General features: G+C 40.6%; 1 protein-coding gene across 7 annotated transcripts in view; it reads right to left on the bottom strand.

Moving 5' to 3' along the window:
• Positions 1-18814, bottom strand: part of fggy (FGGY carbohydrate kinase domain containing) — a 364543-nt gene that overhangs the window by 150880 nt on the left and 194849 nt on the right. For all 7 annotated transcript variants that reach the window (XR_011961146.1, XM_072574221.1, XM_072574223.1 and 4 more), the window contains exon 9: positions 15475-15603. Coding sequence is in view for 6 of the 7 variants with exons in the window: in XM_072574221.1 (XP_072430322.1) it covers positions 15475-15603 (129 nt within the window). In the remaining variant the exon portion in view is untranslated. The remainder of the gene's footprint in view (positions 1-15474; positions 15604-18814) is intronic.

Genomic DNA, 18814 nt, shown 5'->3' with positions numbered 1-18814 from the left:
TTAAAGGTAGTTTTTTACTCAGAGAGTAGTAAGGGTATGGAATACTTTGCCTGCAATAGTAGTAGATTCGCCAACTTTAAGTACATTTAAGTCATCATTGAACAAGCATATGGATGTACATGGAATAGTGTAGGTTAGATGGGCTTCCGATTGGTACGACAGGTCGGCGCAACATCGAGAGCCGAAGGGCCTGTACTGCACTGTCATGTTCTATGTTCTATGTTAAAGGGGAACTTCAGCTGATGAAGTTCCCATGTATCTGCTAGCCTTGTGCTTCTAGATGAAAGTGGTTATGGATTTGGAAGGTGCTGTTTGAGGATTATTGAATTTCTGCAGTGCATCTTGTAGATAGCATGCACTGCAGCTTCTGAGTGTCAGTGATGGAGGGAGTGCATGCTACTGGTGCCGATCAAGCAGACTGCTTTGTCCTGGATGGTCTCAAGCATTTGAGCATTCTTGGAGCTGCACCCAGCCAACTAATTGTGGATTGTCCCATCACACTCTTGACTTGTGCCTTGTAGATTATGGAAAGGTTTTCAGAAGTCAGGAGGTGAGTTATTTACTGCAGTATTCCTAGCTTCTCATCTACTCTTGTAGACACAATATTTAGATGGTAAGCCCAGTTGAGTTTCTGGTCAATGGTATCCGCCAGGATGCTGAATGTGGGCATTCAGTGATGGTGATACTACTGAATGCCAATGGGCAGTATTTAGATTGTCTCTAATTGGGGATGGTCCTTGATTGGCATTGATATGGTGAGAATGTTAATTACCACTTGTCAGTAAAGCCTGGCTAATGTCCAAATTTTGTTGTATTTGAACATGGACAGTGCAGTATCTGAGAAGTTGCAAATGGTGCTGAATATTGTGCAAACATCAGCAAACATTCCAACTTCTGACCTAATGATGGAGGAGTGGTCAAATACTCAAATCCAATCCTTAAGTTAAGCAGCAGCAACACCATGCCTAAGGCAGTAACCATTCTTACCAGATGGAAGTATATTGTTTATTTATAGATCACATTCTATTCTCTATTCTGTCTTTATGACTTGTGGGATGGAAATGCAAATACTCAGATAAAGACTCAGGCTGAGATCAGAGGTTGATTTCCTCTGCTTTGCTTCTTATTTATGTTCCATAGAGGATGTGCATAGATTCTGTTGTGTTTGCACTCATGGTACCTTTCAATTATTATATCTAAAGTATGAGTTCTGATGCAAATTTAATTGAAAAAATACCAAAATAATGATATCAAGTTGTACATTATTTGCTGATATTTCTATGACTTACAGGCCATGTGCTCAAAGCATCCACATTCTACTTCAAAATCTTGTGCTCAAATGTTCAACAGATTAAAGAAACATAACAATTGTGGAAAGAGTTAGAGGGAGAATTTTATAGGTTCATCCGGAGCTTTCTCATCACCGGATGGAGAAACAAAAATTCAGCTTCCCAAAGCGAGGTCAAAGTTTGACTAATAACATTCTCTAAACCTGTGAGGAGGGTTAGCTTTCCTGACCTGTCTTGTATTCATTACCATATCATGAATGCTCATGAAATCTCAGCAAACTGGAACAGCATTCATAGGCACAATTTTGTTAGCTAAAAGCAGGAAACGTGTGTGTTCACAAATCCAACTATATAGACACAAGGTGTGTACCTGATGGAATAGATTACTTTCTCTAAGCTTCAATGAGTACAAACTTCCTTCGTTAGTTGCCTCCTTCATAAACAAACCATTTCTTTGGACAAATACTTACAGTGTTAGGATAAAGCCTCTCCATGTTGATTTATCAGAGTCACAGAGTTATACAACACAGATCCTTTGGCCCAACTTGTCAGCCCCAACCAGATATCCTGGACTGATCTAGTTCCATTTGCCAGCATTTTAGAATAGAATAAGGTTTTATTGTCATTTATACACAGGAATGCAGTGAAAAATGAACAAAGTTGCCATTCTATGCTGCCATCTTAAAATAAAAATACAAAACCCAGATTTTAAATAAAGAGAGGAAATAAAAGAAACAATGCCAAAAGAAGAAAAAGTGCTCAAATCTTAACGTCCTCATCCAAAAGAAAAGAAAACATCCAGATTTTAAAATGTTATCTCCCTGGGCCTAGCCCTGGCCTGGAGTTTCAATCAGCCTCCTCCTGGGGCATGTTTCATTGATTGCCTCTGCTGGTGTAACTGATAATTGGAGTTTGGCCCATATCCCGCTGAACCCTTCCTAAATGTGTACCAATCCAGATGCCTTTTAAATGTTGTAATTGTACCAGCCTCCACCACCTCTGCTGGCAGCTCATTCCATACGTGCACCAATCTGTGAGAAAAAGTTGCCCCATGCCCCCGGTCCCTTTTAAATCTTTCCCCTCCCACATTAAACCTATGCCCTCTAGCTTTCCCTTATGCTGGGAAAAAAAACCTTGACTACTCACCCTATCCATGCCCCTCATGATTTTATAAACTCTATTATCTCAGCCTCCGACGCTCCATGGAAAATAGTCCCAGCCTATTCAGCCTCAAATAGCTCAAACCCTCCAGTCTTGGCAATATCCTTGTAAATCTTTTCTGAACCCTTTCAAGTTCCACAACATCCTTTCTTTAGCAGAGAGATTAGAAGTGAACGGAGTATTCTAAAAGTGGCCTCACCAATGAACTGTACAACTACAGCATGACATCTCAGCTGCACTGACCCAATGAAGGCAAGCATGACAAATATCTTCTTCACACCCTATCCACCTCTTTTCAAGGAACTACACACCTTCACTCCTAGGTCTCTTTGTTCATCAAAACTTCCCAGGGCCTTGCCTGCCCTACCAAAATGCAAGACATCACATCTATTTGAATTAAATTCTATCTGCCATGCCTCAGCCCATTGGCCCATCTGATATGCTCATGAAAACTCTCAGTCATTGTCTGCCTGCCTTGATGTAGTGTCATAATGCTTACAATGTTACTGGGCTCACAAGCTTTCCCAGGACGGGCATCTACATTCTAAGGATCTAAGAAACTGGACCTGAAACATTAATTCTGCTTTTTCTCCACAGGTGCTGCCACATCTGCCGAATTTTTCCAGCAATTTTTGTTTTTGTTGCAGGTAGCCATGTTGGCTGATCCAGCAAAACCAGAATGGGCAAGGAAGTGGGCCTCAACTTGAAATAGGAAGCAATTTCCTCAAAATCCTTCCAATGCTCAAATCATGTTGCGTTGCCGAACTTTTCTTTACAACTGCCCATCTTTCCGCCTGGCCTTTTCACTAATCCCCCTTTTTAGTAGATTCCCCTTTGACATTGCAACAATCTTAGGGACAACAGGGCAAGAAATCGTGAGTGATACATATTAAGGTCAGGGACTACAATGAGGTAATTAGGTGTGCTGTGGAGAGAAAGTGAACATTAGAACTTAATAAGTTTGGGGTGGATGAGAGACATTAGATGTGGAGTTTTGCTAGGAATGAGATCAGGGAAAAGAGCAGGAACATCAAGGAAAAAAACAAAAACACTGATAGTCACAGGAGGATTAAAGAAGAACAGAAGGGAGGGAGGCAAATGGAATTGTTATGGGAGCGCTTCCAGCACCACACTCTCGACTTGTTATGGGAGAGGCCATGTATTCTGAGGGATAGGGTAGAGGGTGAAAAGCTTGAAAGAGAAGTTAAACCCAGACATGTTTTCTTACTGCATTTCCCAAAATAATGATTCACCATGTCTGTGCAGTGGAGAGTGCAGCGTGCAGGCGCCGAAATGTTTGCATGTATTAGTGTACAGTGAAACCACACCCAACTGAAACAATGTAAACATGAGGTGAAAAATGGACTGCTCACACAGTAGGTTAAGTTAGTTGCACAGAAGGGAAAAGCTCATTGCACAGTCGAAGTGAATTGGTTCTTAAAGCTTCAATCACCTTCTAATTATGTCTTGCCATACATTTGCCTCATACATAGAAAGCACAAAAAGAGAAAGGAGACATACATTTTGTACTTATGGTATTAGGAAGGGGAACCCTTCCTAGGTCATAGGGCATGAAAGTTGTAATTGTTATGTTCAGATGAGTTTAGGGGCAGGCTGTCATCCAATACATGAGATTCCTGAAAAGAACCCAAGGATAGATTGATAGCCAACAAAAGAAAACCCATCTGCTCTTAGAATGTGGGTGAAAGTGAGGACTGCAGATGCTGGAGATTAGAGTCAAGAGTGTAGTGCTGGAAAAGCACAGCAAGTTAGGCAGCATTGACTCTCCTGCTGCTCGGACGTTGCCTGACCTGCTGTGCTTTTCCAGCAACACACTCTCTGCTCCTAGAATATCACTCCTCTTGTATTGTATAGACATTCCAAGAGACATTTCCAACACAAAGGACTAGTAAATGAGATGTCTATGATAGCTACTTTTGAACAAAGGAGACCATCAAGATCCATATTGCTTGATTTGGTGTTAACAACATCTGAATGATCTGTTGTAAGACATAATGTTATCTGATATGGGATGCTCATTATCTGAGTGTCTAAATCCAAAACCTGAGTCACACGATTGAAGTTGCTGGTTTGTTTGAATCATCTTTAAATATTCAGATTATTTTACTTGTTTCCTCAGTCTGTTTGATGCAGATCCAGGCATTTTGTAAAATCCCTACTCTTAATCGCAATATCTCTCAAAAGTTGGATTGATGGAAAGAATCTTTAATTTTACACGTCAATTCAATTAATTCCCAGTTTACATCTCCTGCACCTTCAATAGCAATTCAACTGCATCTGTGACCATGCAAAACAGATTTCTGTAAACTGCCAACCGAAAGAATCTCCACAGGATATTGACATACTGGGCCCTCTAATTCATGTAAACTAGTTCTGATAACTTTCACTTTAAAGTCGAGAGTGTGGTGCTGGAAAAGCACAGCAGGTCAGGCAACATCTGAGGAGCAGGAGAGAGAGAGAGTGTGTGTATGTGTTTTTCCAATAAAAATGCAAGACTTGGAATTACAAATGTAAATGTGACAGAGGGCCTGAGCTACATTATGGGGAAGTTGCTTGTAATTTCGCAGACACTGTTTTTTGAGAATTGAGAACACTGTAACGAGACTAGAAAAACAGAAGTTAACTAAAAGGTTTATATTAACCTAGCCTCAGTATCCCTCCTAAAAGGGACGAGAGAGTCCATAAATAAAGAAGAAAGAAAGTCATGATGGGTATAAAGAAGTTAAATTTGTCTTTACTGAATAAACCGGGATTAGGACGAAACTCAAAGGGTCAAGAAAGAGCTTATTTAGTCATAAAGGGTCAGAACGAAGACATTTCAAAGAAACCAATACTTTTAGCCAAGTTCTGAAGTGTGGCAGAAGACTGGAAAAATTTCAAATACTCTGCAGGGAGGACAAAAATACTCATCAGGGGTGAGATGGCTCTGGAAAAGCCACCTGGATTTAAAAAGGCTAAAAGCAAGCCAATAAAATCAAATAGAGTTCAAAAGAGACTGGCAGAGTTTAAAATAGATGAAGAGAGTGAGCCAGAAATCAAACTGGCAAGCACCTATTTTGTCAAACAGAATGGAGAACAGGGATGTTCCCATGCAGCTGCCTCACCCAACCAAAGAGCCACAGCCAGAGCAGCAGAACTTAGCCATACACCCAGTAACTAAATTTCCACACTGTAAGTAATCTAATCTAATCTAAGTAATCTAAAAAAATTATCCCATAAGCAAAACCAGGTTTGCATCTGCCTAAAGGGCAGTGTAAAAGCTGTTGTTAACTCTCAGCCATCCAAAACTGCTCTGCGGCACTACATTCAGGTGTCAATGGAAAGCAAAAAGGCTGGGTTGAGAGTAGCCAAAGTCAAAAGAGATTCAGCTAAAGTGTAGCTAGCGAAATTCTTCTCCCTAGGGGTAAATATGGACACAGAAAGCCTGTCGACCTCAAATCTTCCTTCATAATCAATGAGCCACCAAAGAGTGTTCCAACTAGTCCCACAGGGGCTAAGAAAACGATAATAACCTAATTTAAAAGCCAGGAAGCCCATATGTTTGCTGGATGAACAAGTGTTCTGGCCATAGCTGAAACGTTCTTTTCAATTTTGCAAGAGGGTACAGGGAAAGTGCACAAACCACTAGCCAATTGGTGAGCGAACTGCCTCTCCCTGGTTCTAGAAGGAAAGAAGCCAGCAACCCTAGCAGATGAGCTTGGGATCTGGCCAACCTAAACCTTCTTTTCAGTTGTACCAGAACATCTGGCGGCACGGTGGCACAGTGGTTAGCACTGCTGCCTCACAGCGCCAGAGACCCGGGTTCAATTCCCGCCTCAGGCAACTGTCTGTGTGGAGTTTGCACGTTCTCCCTGTGTCTGCGTGGGTTTCCTCCAGGTGCTCCAGTTTCCTCCCACAGTCCAAAGATGTGCAGGTCAGGTGAATTGGCCACGCTAAAATTGCCCGTAGTGTTAGGTAAGGGGTAAATGTCGGGGTATGGGTGGATGTGGACTTGTTGGGCCGAAGGGCCTGTTTCCACACTGTAAGTAATCTAATCTAATCTCCAAACAGACCCACAGGTAGGAAGGAAACAGAATTGCCAAGATTGAAACGATAAGCAGCCTGCACCACTGCTGGGGAAGCAGCATCTGGCCACCCAATTTGGACTCAAATCTGAAGAACTTCCCTCATAGGTCAGAGAAATTCCAAAGTATCCCCAGAGCTGATGAGCTGAAGGTTCCCAGGGCACAGCAGCCAAAGTGGCACTTCTTCAGTGAGTACAAGAGTCCTCGGAGACACAGGGCAGAACAAGATGAAGAAGGACCCAAACCAATTTAAGAAGGAGAACAGCTCTCACCCCTTCTGGATGCACAGGAGGCCTCAAGGCCAACACCATCTCTCTGACCTTACAGGTAGCAGAGCAGAAGGAGCTTTTATAACCCTTTTTGTGCAGACGGAAACTGACATTTCATTTGTTACCTGTATGCTTGCCTGTCAAGAGTGACTGAGCATGAATATGCATCTCTTTGTTTTCCCATTTCCTTGAACATGAATTTAAAAAGGTGAAACTGAATTCATTGTTCTCCTTGATGGCTGTGAGGCAGGGGCACTTTTTTTTGATTTTGGAATTACATTGTCTTGTTGAAATATTTTAAAAATAAATTGCTGGCAGGTGGGATTAGATTGGGTTGGGATATCTGGTCAGCATGGACCAGTTAGACTGAAGGGTCTGTTTCCATGCTGTACATCTCTACGACTCTATGACTTTAAATATAAAATGGATGCTATGAACACAGAATGAGCAAATTAGCTTCTGCTAGAAATTTCCAGCCATTACCAGGAATCAAACTTATCATATCCTGGAATATCATAGTCCTTGCATTGTATAGGTAGTTCTGTCACTTCAACAAAAACAAATGAACTGCAGTCAAGAATGGCTAGGCCAACTTATTCTGAACACAGGAGACCATTAAAAATTGGTGTTACTGATGTTAACTACAGATCAGTTGTCTGCTTTCTGATCAATCTGATGAGGGGATATCAAATCAATTCATTAGTTGAGTATTTCAACCCAAAATTGCTGTTACTTGACTGAAGGTGCTATTCTGCATGAATTACTTCTAATTGTATGGTTTTGACTTCTTTCCGTAGTCTGCTTGTTATACTAGAATAGTAAACAGCTGCAACTTACCCAAGAACTGCCTCTAAACTCAATCTCTCTCCAAAGTCAGATTTCTGACAGGAATGATATATTTTGCATGTGAAGTGAACCAATTCTGAGTTTACAGATCCTGCACCTTCACCAGCCATTCAACTGCATCTGTGCTCCTGTGAAAGGGATCTCTATGCACAGACAAGTGAAGTAGCCTCTATTGGATATTATTGAACTCTCTAATTCACATGAATTAATTCTGATACCTTTGACTTTAAGTAATATATAATTTGTTCCTTCTCTTTTCATTCTTTCTGCGATACATATCCAAGTAGTGAGTATAGTGGATTCTTTCTTGATTATGTTTTTTGGAGATAAGTCTCTTGATTAAACTTAAAATATAAGCCATAGCTATTAATTTAACCTGGGGCAGTGTTTGTAGAGAAATAAGACGGTGTTATTTTCTGGGTCTGTAGATTGTGAAGGAGCAAAAATGGCCTTTGCAGTGATATGTACTTCTTGTCAGATGTGGGAGTTTAAAGAGAGTTTAAGGGTTACTGCGGATTATATCTGCCATAAATGCTGTTGGATGCGAATCTTATCAGATCGAGTGGATCGGTTGGAGAGACAAATAGAAACGATGAGGAATTTGCAACAGTATGTGATGGATGGCAGTTATAGGAAGGGGGAAAGTCTCAGATACAGTCACATAGATGGGTCACCTCTAGGAAGGGTAAGAGAGGTGGGCAGCTACTACAGTAGTCTTTTATGGATATTACAGATTACAGATTACTTACAGTGTGGAAACAGGCCCTTCGGCCCAACAAGTCCACACCGACCCACCGAAGCACAATCCACCCAGACCCATTCCCCTACATGTACCCCTTCACCTAACCTATGGGCAATTTAGCATGGCCAATTCACCTAACCTACACATTTTTGGACTGTGAGAGGAAACCGGAGCACCCGGAGGAAACCCACGCAGACACGGGGAGAATGTGCATTTCCCCATTCCCCATGGATATACCCATTTCAAACAGGTATGCTGTTTTGGAAAATGTAGGGGGTGATAGATTCTCAGGGGAACGTAGCACAAACAGCCAAGTTTCTGGTATTGAGACTGGCTCTAATGCAACAGGATCTGGACCAGATGGGCCAATGGGCTGAGAAGTGGCAGATGGAGTATAATTCAGATAAATGCGAGGTGCTGCATTTTGGGAAAGCAAATCTTAGCAGGACTTATACACTTAATGGTAAGGTCCTAGGGAGTGTTGCTGAGCAAAGAGACCTTAGTTTGCAGATTCATAGCTCCTTGAAAGAGGAGTTGCAGGTAGATAGGATAGTGAAGAAGGCGTTTGGTATGCTTTCCTTTATTAGTCAGAGTATTGAGTACAGGAGTTGGGAGGTCATGTTGCGGTTGTACAGGACATTGGTTAGGACACTGTTGGAATATTGTGTGCAATTCTGGTCTCCTTCCTATCAGAAAGATGTTGTGAAATATGAAAGGGTTCAGAAAAAATTTACAAGGATGTTGCCAGGGTTGGAGGATCTGAACTACAGGGAGAGGCTGAACAGGCTGGGGCTGTTTTCCCTGGGCGTCGGAGGCTGAGGAGTGACCTTATAGAGGTTTACAAAATTATGAGGGGCATAGATAGGATAAATAGACAAAGTATTTTCCCTGGGGTGGGGGAGTCCAGAACTAAAGGGCATAGGTTTAGGGTGAGAGGGGAAAGATTTTAAAGAGACCTAAAGGGCAACTGTTTCACGCAGAGGGTGGTACGTGTATGGAAAGTGTATGGTACGTGTCAATCAGAAACATGCCAGAGGATGTGGTGGAGGCTGGTACAATTGCAACATTTAAGAGGCATTTGGATGGGTATATGAATAGGAAGGGTTTGGAGGAATATGGGCCGCGTGCTGGCAGGTGGGACTAGATTGAGTTGGGATATCTGGTCGGCATGGACAGGTTGGACCGAAGGGTCTGTTTCCATGCTGTACATCTCTATGACACTATATGTATGTGAATGTGTATTGTAAATCATCCCACAGGATTTGAATGCATTAATAAGATCACTTTGTTGTAATTCTGAAGAAAAGGTTGTGAACTGTTTTAAATTGGATTTCACAAACAGGGTTTGGGAAGCATTCCTTTGCAAATTTTAAAAAGGGAGAAGAGAATTTAAAAACCATCTCTGTTCAAGATTGAACAGAACAGTAAACATAATTCAATTAATCTCTCTCTCTTATGTACAACAAATTAAGTTTTAAATGTGAAACTATCAGCGCATCAAACCAAGTGCAACAATTCAAAATAGCAAGAATAATAGCTGCTCTATCAGAAATCACACAACATGTACATTTAGAAACATTACTGACCACCAGCAAGTAGTGCCGGAAGACTGGAGGTTGGCTGATGTGGTGTCACTAATTAAGAAAGGTGATAAGGAAAAGCCAGGGAACTATAGATCAGTGGGCCTGACATTGGCAGTGGGCAAGAAGTGGCAGGGAATCCTGAGGGACAGGAGTTATATGTATTTGGAAAGGCAAGGACCGATTAGGGATAGTCGACATGGCTTTGTGAGTGGGAAATCATGTCTCACTAACTTGACTGAGTTTTTTTGAAGAGGTAACAAAGAGGATTGATGAGGGCAGAGTGGTGGATGATATGGACTTTGATAAGGCATTCAATAACTTGCCTCATGGTAGACTGGTTAGCGAGGTTATATCACATGGAATACAGGGGGAACTAACCATTTGGATACAGAACTGGCTCAAAGGTAGAAGACAGAGGGTGGTGATGGAGACCTGTGACCAGTGGTGTGCCACAAGGTCTGATGCTGGGTCCACTATTTTTTGTCATTTATATAAATAGCTTGGGTGTGAACATCAGAGGTATAGTTCGTAAGTTTGCAGATGACACCAAAATTGGAGGTGTAATGGACAGCGAAGAAGGTCACTTCAGACTACAACAGGATAGTGATCAAATAGGCCAATGTGCCGAGGAGTGGCAAATGGAGTTTAATTTAGTTAAATGTGAGGTGCTGTATTTTTGAAACACCCCAAATCAGAGCAGGACTTATACACTTAATGGTAAGGTCCTGGGGAATGTTGCCGAACAAAGAGACCTTGGAGTACAGGTTCACAGTTCCTTGAAACTGGAGCCAGAGGTAGATAGGATAGTGAAGAAGGCCTTCGGTATACTTTCCTTTACTGGTCGAAACATTGAGAATAGGAGTTGGAACGTCATGTTGCAGTTGTACAGGACATTGGTTAGGCCAATTTTGGAATATTGTGTGCAATTCTGGTCTCCCTCCTATCGGAAGGATGTTGTGAAACTTGAAAGGATTCTGAAAAGATTTACAAGAATGTTGCCAAGGTTGGAGGGTTTAAGCTATAGGGAGAGGCTGAATAGGCTGGAGTTGTTTACCCTGGAACGTTGGAGGCTAAGGTTATAGATGTTTATAAAATCATGAGGGACATGGATAGAATAAATAGACAAGGCCTTTTACCTAGGGTGGGGGAGTCCAGAAAAAGAGGGCCTTGGGTTAGGATGAGAGGGGAAAAATTTAAAAGGGACCTAAGGGGCAACTTTTTCATGCAGAGGGCGATGCTTGTATGGAATAAGCTGCTAGAGGAAGTGGTGGAGGCCAGTACAATTATAACATTTAAACACAACTGGATGGGTGTATGAATAGGAAGGGTTCGGAGGGATATGGGCCAAATGCTGGCAAATGAGGCTAGATTAGTTTAGGATATCTGGTCGGCATGGTTGAGTTAGACCAAAGTATCTGTTTCCGTGCAGTGCATCTCAATGACTCTGTAACTCTAAGTGATCTTTGTTAATGTGCTGTTTCATATTGGCCTTGAGAAGTGATTTTGCTAAATCATAAGAAGTGTTCAGGACAACATGTAGCCACTTACCCAAAGCGATAATGTCACATACATTTTATTTAATTCTAAGGAGGCTCCACTGATATCAACCCAATCTGGAAAAGGTCACTATGCCTCTAGCTTTTTCAATAAAACAGATTATGTAAAAACTAATTTTTGATTAGCTTTTACCTACATATGCTTATACTTGAACACTAAGTTTCATTGCTGATTATTCTCTACCAGTCACATAGTCAACAATAAAAAATGTTTTTAATCATACTCAGCTCCTCCCTAAGCATAACTGAATTAGAAAGAGTTAGATACTAAATAAAAATGAAATAACTGCCAATGCTGTAAATCAGAAACAAAAATAGAGATTGCTAGAAAAGCTCAGCAAGTCTGGCAGGATCTGTGAACAGAAATCAGAGTTAATGTTTTGGGTTGAGTGACCCTTCCTCAGTGAGAGCCTGTAGAAGAACAAAATATAACAAATTCAGAAATACACTGCTAATACCCTTTAGAACTGAAACAAAAACAGAAAATGCTAGAGAAAATCAGCAGGTCTGGCAGCATCTGTGGAGAGCAAGCAGAGTTAATTCTGAATTTTAACTGATTTCACAATTGTAGCATTCACTGCTCTTTGTTTTAATTTACCCTTTAGAACTAAGCAGTTTAGGACTGAAAAGGCATGTAACTTGTTATGTGCCATGTGACCGGCCCTCAGACAATATTAAACCCTTCCACTGTGGTTGTCTTATAAGTGTCTTCTGAAATGGCTTCTCAAATCATTCAATTGTCTCAAAGGCACTTAGGAGTGGACACACCCAGTTGGTATAGTAGATATTCAACACACACTGCATTACCGCAGTAGATAAATCTTTCTGATTTTAAGCATTAGGCTAGAACTATTGTTGCAACGGTTTCTGTAGTTGTGTTCTCATGAAAAATATATAGCTTAGTGCTATACGTCCTTCCAGACCATTTATCTTTTCATTCCATTTCCAGGAACAGGCCATACATGAGTCACTTCTTTCAATTGTTAAATCCAATTTTTATAGCTTTGCAGCAGGCACAGAAACCACACTGTGGGCTCCCAGAATCATTATTAAACGAATAGTATAAAAACAATTTGACTCATATACAGAGTGACAACTACCACTCTATATAATCTTTAAACATTTCAACATTACTCCTCTTCATGCAGATAAGATGACATATAGTAAAAGGGAATGATTCCATGAGAAGAGACCCTGGCAATTTTAAAGGCTGAATTCCTTTCAGAGAATACTCTCTAAAAATCCTGGTCATGAGAGAAAAGAATGCCATGAAGGATTTGACCAAAGGGATTCTTTTCCCCCAAAATAAGGGCCAGTACCACTTCTTCCTACTTTTTTTCTTTTTGTCACATTTAAGCTTTTTCCACCACAACAGTCTGAACAACAGAATTATTACAGTGGTATCATTATAGTCTGCTAACAATGAGCATCATTGTATCTGAAGTTGCTTCTGTGTGGAGGGGTTTCCAACTTGGGTCATGAACCAAGGCTACAAAGAGAAGCCTTGGTCTGTCAACAGCCATCTGGTTATTCTCTCAAAACTTTCACAATAATGTAGGCACCATGAATTACTATAGAATTGAAGTATTGTGGCTACTCCCTAGATAACAGGTTGATATGCACAAAAATATTTTCTGTGGTCTTAAATGGTCTGTGCATTTAAAAGACTGGATTCCTGTCTTGAGTTTAATATATAGAACAGTTACAGTCACATGGACTCCATCACAACACCCTGAATTAAGATTTGGGAAGCTTGCCAAATTATGAATGCTCTGTAACCTCTCCAGTTTCCTTTCCACTGGGAAAGTTATGAAGGTATTTCCAGCAAACATGGCATCACTCACTTATTTTATAAAGGAACAAAGAGCAGAATGGATTTTCTGACAGATGTTACTTGTAGTGGCTTGGAAGAATTTTATGACATGAAAATATATTGCTATGGTGACCTTCACAGTTTTGGAAAAAGCTGTCCACGGCTAAATTGTCAGGTTGCTGCAGATGTCACTGATTCTGCACTGCATGAGTCATTAGTGCAGTTCTTTTTTTTGGAATACAAGATGACAATGCCATGCTTTGTAAGTGTAGATTACCAGGTACTAGTGCAATGATCATTCATCCTGAGGTATTGTGGACTTGAACATGTTTTGGTGTACATTTGACTAAGGTATGAGCACAAAATAGACAATTATGGATCATACGTCAATTCTCTAATTTACCTGTTGTTGACCATAACATGTTTTGACTAAAGGTGTCAAATATGAAAGAAACAGTAAACTATAGTGAATCACTGGCAAAAAATAGATAAGAGTTTTAAGCTAATTGAAAAGGAACAGGTTGGAGATAGTGCAGAATCATGAAAAACTTTGGAATTATTGGAAAAACTGCCAAAAGATAACCTACCCAACATAGATAACATGTGAAGCAGGTTAAGATGAAATTGAACTACATTATTACAGCTTGATAGAAGGTCATACAATGGTAATTGGTTAAAAGTGCAATAGATATGGGCTTTCAGCATGGCCAAGACAATGAAAAATAGTTCAGTGTACAAGACATTCCAGTAGTTTCAGCAAGTTGCCATAGACTTACCAGGCCACAGGATTGCTCTCTCAATAGACAGAGATGGTGTGGTGAGTAAACCTGACGGCCACCATGCCTCAGGCAAGGGGAGAGAAGTTGAGAAGGAGTGTCCTTCATGATAACCTCAGCTGTTGTGTGGATTGAACCCATACCATTGGCACCACATGGCTTCGCAAACTAACTGAGCGAATCCCTCCCCCAGTGATATAGAACAGACAGAAATACACTCATCCATGAAATGCGCATTCAACACAAGATAGGGAGAATTACACCTGCCATTCAGAAACAGCCCACAATATGACCCATCAAAACATCAGAGAGATTACAGTGACTCTTAGCCTTTTAGCTTTGCTCCCATTTCAAATATTATACTCCACAGAATAGTCTATGACAACAAGATCACTAATGAATAGGTGTTTACAATGACAATCAAAAAGTTTTAATGTGATAAATAATTCAAGAGCTAACAACATTTTCCATGGCTTTAGTAGGACAAAGGAATTTGGCCCCCTTATTCAGATAGACGGCACTTAAGCAAGTTTCCAAGATAAAGGACAGATACATCCTAGAAGCAAAGGAGACTGAAATGTCTCTCCTTTTGCTTCGAGGTAAAAACAATGACTGCAGATGCTGGAAACCAGATTCTGGATTAGTGGTGCTGGAAGAGCACAGCAATTCAGGCAGCATCCAAGTAGCTTCGAAATCGACGTTTCGGGCAAAAGCCCTTCATCCCGAAACGTCGATTTCGAAGCTACTTGGATGCTGCCTGAACTGCTGTGCTCTTCCAGCAACACTAATCCAGAATCTCCTTTTGCTTCACCTAATGACTCATGTTGAGGTACATAACCAACATGAATGATGATTTCTCCTTATTAATTTGTTGTCTGAAGTATTGTCTAAGTTTAAACAGTGAGTGCCTGCCCATCAATGGTATCCAGGCTAAGGAGGACACTGTCTTCATCAAGTGTGTACACACTGCATTTTCCAGCAGCAGCCACCGGAATATTAGGCAGGGATCCTTCTTCAGTGCTCGGATTCTGAAAAAATAACTTTATTTTATGTACAATAGGGCTGCTGTGTTCCCCGAAGGTTCTGATCTTATTTCTGATATCCAGCATTTGAAGCTTATTCATTTTCACAAGTACCAACATTTAATTGTGTTATATAATTCAAAAGAGCAAATAAAAATAATTGCAGTTAAATGCAACTTTAGAAAAAAAATTCATAATACTTCTTAAAAAAGGGCCAAGGAATAATAAACTTATCCAATTTATCAAGTTGACAATTCAAAAAAAAAAGTTTACATAAAATATTATTGAAATTGTTCACTGTTTCACTCCCATTCTCTTTTTTTTCAGAGTACCTAAACCTCCTGCATGGGCGTCAATCAGCGATGCTGCCACAGCAATTCCAATAGGTAGTCCTAGTGCTTGAGCAGCAACTGGTGTCAAGCCTTTTCCCACACGGCTGCCAGGAGACAACACGTGATTCCCTGGATCAGACAGAAAAAGAAAATTGTTAGCCAATAGAACAAGTATTGCATTCATGTAGACCTGAGACAGGTTGTTATAGAAAAAGTACTGAAACCTGCAGATGTTAAGCTTTTAAAATGAATCATTAAAAGTAATAACAATTTAGCCCTAACAACAGCAGTCTTAAGCTGTGAAATCCTGATGTTATTTTTAAACTAAGGTATTATTAGCCTTTCATCGTGACAAATTCATTTTATGTAAAGAACTTGAATACTTTATGAATATACAATATCCAGTAAATCTTTTCTGATCAACCTGTTCAGAGATATTATATCACAACTTTGGACTTTAACCCAGGTCTCCTGGCTCACATAAGGGGACACTACCATTGCCTGCAACAGCCCATATCCACCACAAGACTCTATTATATTTTCTAATCAATTTGTTCAGAGATGTTTGCATGCACCTCTGAAGCAGGTGGAACTTGAATCCAGGCCTCCTGGCTCAGATGTGGGGACACTACTACTGCATCACCACAAGACCCTTGTGGTAACTTATATGATTCAGCACACTTGCTACAAAGAACAAAATAATAGGATACAAAATCACTTGGGCTGTGATTTGGATTACGAAATCCCTACCCTCCCTGATCAAATTCAGATTTGTATGCCCATCACTTAAAACTCTGCAGTAGGAATAACGAACCTTAACTTTAGACATTTGTTTCAAGTTTGCCCTCATTGGCTGGAAGCAGTGCTTCATTTTTGGGTGCAGTCTTACCAACAGCCTTTGTGTCCTTAGGTATTGTGATATTATTCATGTGTAAACTAAGACTCTAATTGTCTGTAGACAATGCATCCACATATAGCATCATCATTAAGTCCTCACCAAAAACAGATGCTACAAGTGCACTTTCCATAAGAAGTCACATATATGTCTGGCTGAAAACCCAACTGCTTTACTAAGGGAATAAAGCCTATTATCATTACTTTGTATGGCAACCATGTGAATTTAATTTGACAACACTGTGATTAATTTTTGAGTAGCTTGAGAAACCAATCAATTGTATTAGACCAGTATTTGAATTGCAGTAATCCTAGAAGAAGGCCTCATACCATTTTTTCTGGAAAGCTAGAATTGGCTTATAAATATTGGCCTCACTGAAGACACCCACATCCCAAAAATGAATTAAAATGTTCCACATGGCTTTATATTCTTGGCAATGAGTGTTATTTTGTGGTTTACGCTACTAATCTTCATCTTGATGGACTTTCATGTCACCCAGAATATTTGTTTAGGTAACTCGAAAAGCACTGAGTATGTCTGGTAAGATGAAATGAACTCAGTGTGGAACTAATAATTTTTTTTATTGAGTGATCAAAGAAAAAAATGTTGCTATTTAAATCCAGCTGTCAGCTTCATGTGAATTTTCTCCTCATCTTTTCAATAATTTTGTTTGAACACTCTCCTCATGTTTTTTTTTCCCCTCTACATTACACACACCTTTTACATTATTTTTACTCTGCCTCTGATGGGAAAAGAGAAGGGTATTTACTTAATCTGGAAATAACTTCTCTCATGTCTTATTAAATAATGTAAAATTATTGCAAGCCATTTCTATTAGACAGTGAAATATTAGAACAGAGTACTTTCTACTAGTGAATGCATGTTCAGACCTTACACATTAGGATGGAAATCTCCTTTTTCTAGTTCTAAGGAAATCCAATAAAAGTCGCTTAATGAGCTACAGTTTGAGCAAGAGGTATGTTTGGGCTTGGCTTCAATTGTTTCCAGAGTCAAAGAAGTTTGTTAATGTGCCACCCATGGGTAAGAAAGCTGACAGTTGGATCTGTGGATTAAGGCATTGTAAAACTGCCCACTACCTTTCCACTGCTTTTGTCCCCACTGTGATTTTATGAGCAGCAGTGGAGGCATCAATTGAGACACTCACTATTATCCCAGTTGAGACACTTAAGTGGACAATTACTACCTAGTTAAGAGACTCACCCTACTATTGCCTGGATTAAACTGGGAGTGGGACAGGCCCTTTCAAGCAATTGGTCTAGTAGGTTAATGGTGAGTAGAGGGGAGATTCCTTCCTAACTGGACCTCTGTGCCCATGAAGGATCCTGTCTCCAGGTTCCCTCACTTCATGGTCTCTTAAACCTTAGCCTCAAAGCAACTAACAACTGTCCTTGCTGACCCTAAACTTAGAAGTTTCCAATCCTTCACAGATCACATCCTCATTTAGGTGATGCATTTAGGCAAGACTAATTCTAGATTAAATTATACAATGAATGGAAGAGTCTTGTGAAAAGTTGATGGGCAGAGAGATTTGGGAGTGCAGGTCCATTGTACTGAAGGTTGCTGCACAGGTGGATAGAGTGGTCAAGAAGACATATGGTATGCTTGCCTTCATTGGATGGGGTATTGAGTATAAGAGCTGGCAAGTCATGTTAACATTGTACAAGACATTGGTTCGGCTGCATTTGGAATACTGTGTGCAGTTCTGGTCACCATGTTACCAAAAGGATGTGGAGACTTTGGAGAGGGTGCAGAGAAGGTTTACGAGGATGTTGCCTGGTATGGAAAGTGCTGGCTATGAAGAGAGGTTTGAGTAGGTTAGGTTTATTTTCATTATGAAAAAGGAGATTATGGGGCGGCCTGATTGAGGTTTACAAAATCATGAAGGGTATAGACAGGGTGGTTAGAGACAAGCTTTTTCCCAGGGTGAAGGATTCAATAACGAGAGGTCACACTTTCAAGGTGAGAGGTGGAAAGTTTAAGGGGGATACGTGTGGCAAGTACTTCACACAGAGGGTGGTGGGCGTTTGGAACGCGTTGCCAGCAGAGGTGATAGAGGCAGGAACAGTAGATTCATTTAAGATGCATCTGGATAAATGCATGAGTAGATGGGGAGTGGAGGGATACAGATGCTTAGGAATTGACCGACAGGTTTAGACAGTACCTTTGGATCAGCTCAGGCTTGGACGGCCGAAGGGCCTGTTCCTGGGCTGTAAATTTTCTTTGTTCTTTGTTTAAGTGTACTACTGGCAGTGACCACCATGCACATTGGCATTACTGGTACCTGTCTAGCTGCTGCCCTCTGGTTGGCTGGCAGTGCTGAATAGTTTCATCCTGTCTTTGATGGATAGAAATCCTGCTACGCCCAGACTGTTCAACATCAATTAGCTTTTAAATGGCTGGTAATCCCCTTGATGGGCTCCTCAT

The sequence above is a fragment of the Chiloscyllium punctatum genome, chromosome 7 (genome assembly GCF_047496795.1).
Source record: "Chiloscyllium punctatum isolate Juve2018m chromosome 7, sChiPun1.3, whole genome shotgun sequence".
Lineage (NCBI taxonomy): Eukaryota > Metazoa > Chordata > Chondrichthyes > Orectolobiformes > Hemiscylliidae > Chiloscyllium > Chiloscyllium punctatum.
The sequence above is the reverse complement of the archived record's forward strand: the minus strand, read 5'-3'. Positions and strand labels throughout refer to the sequence as shown.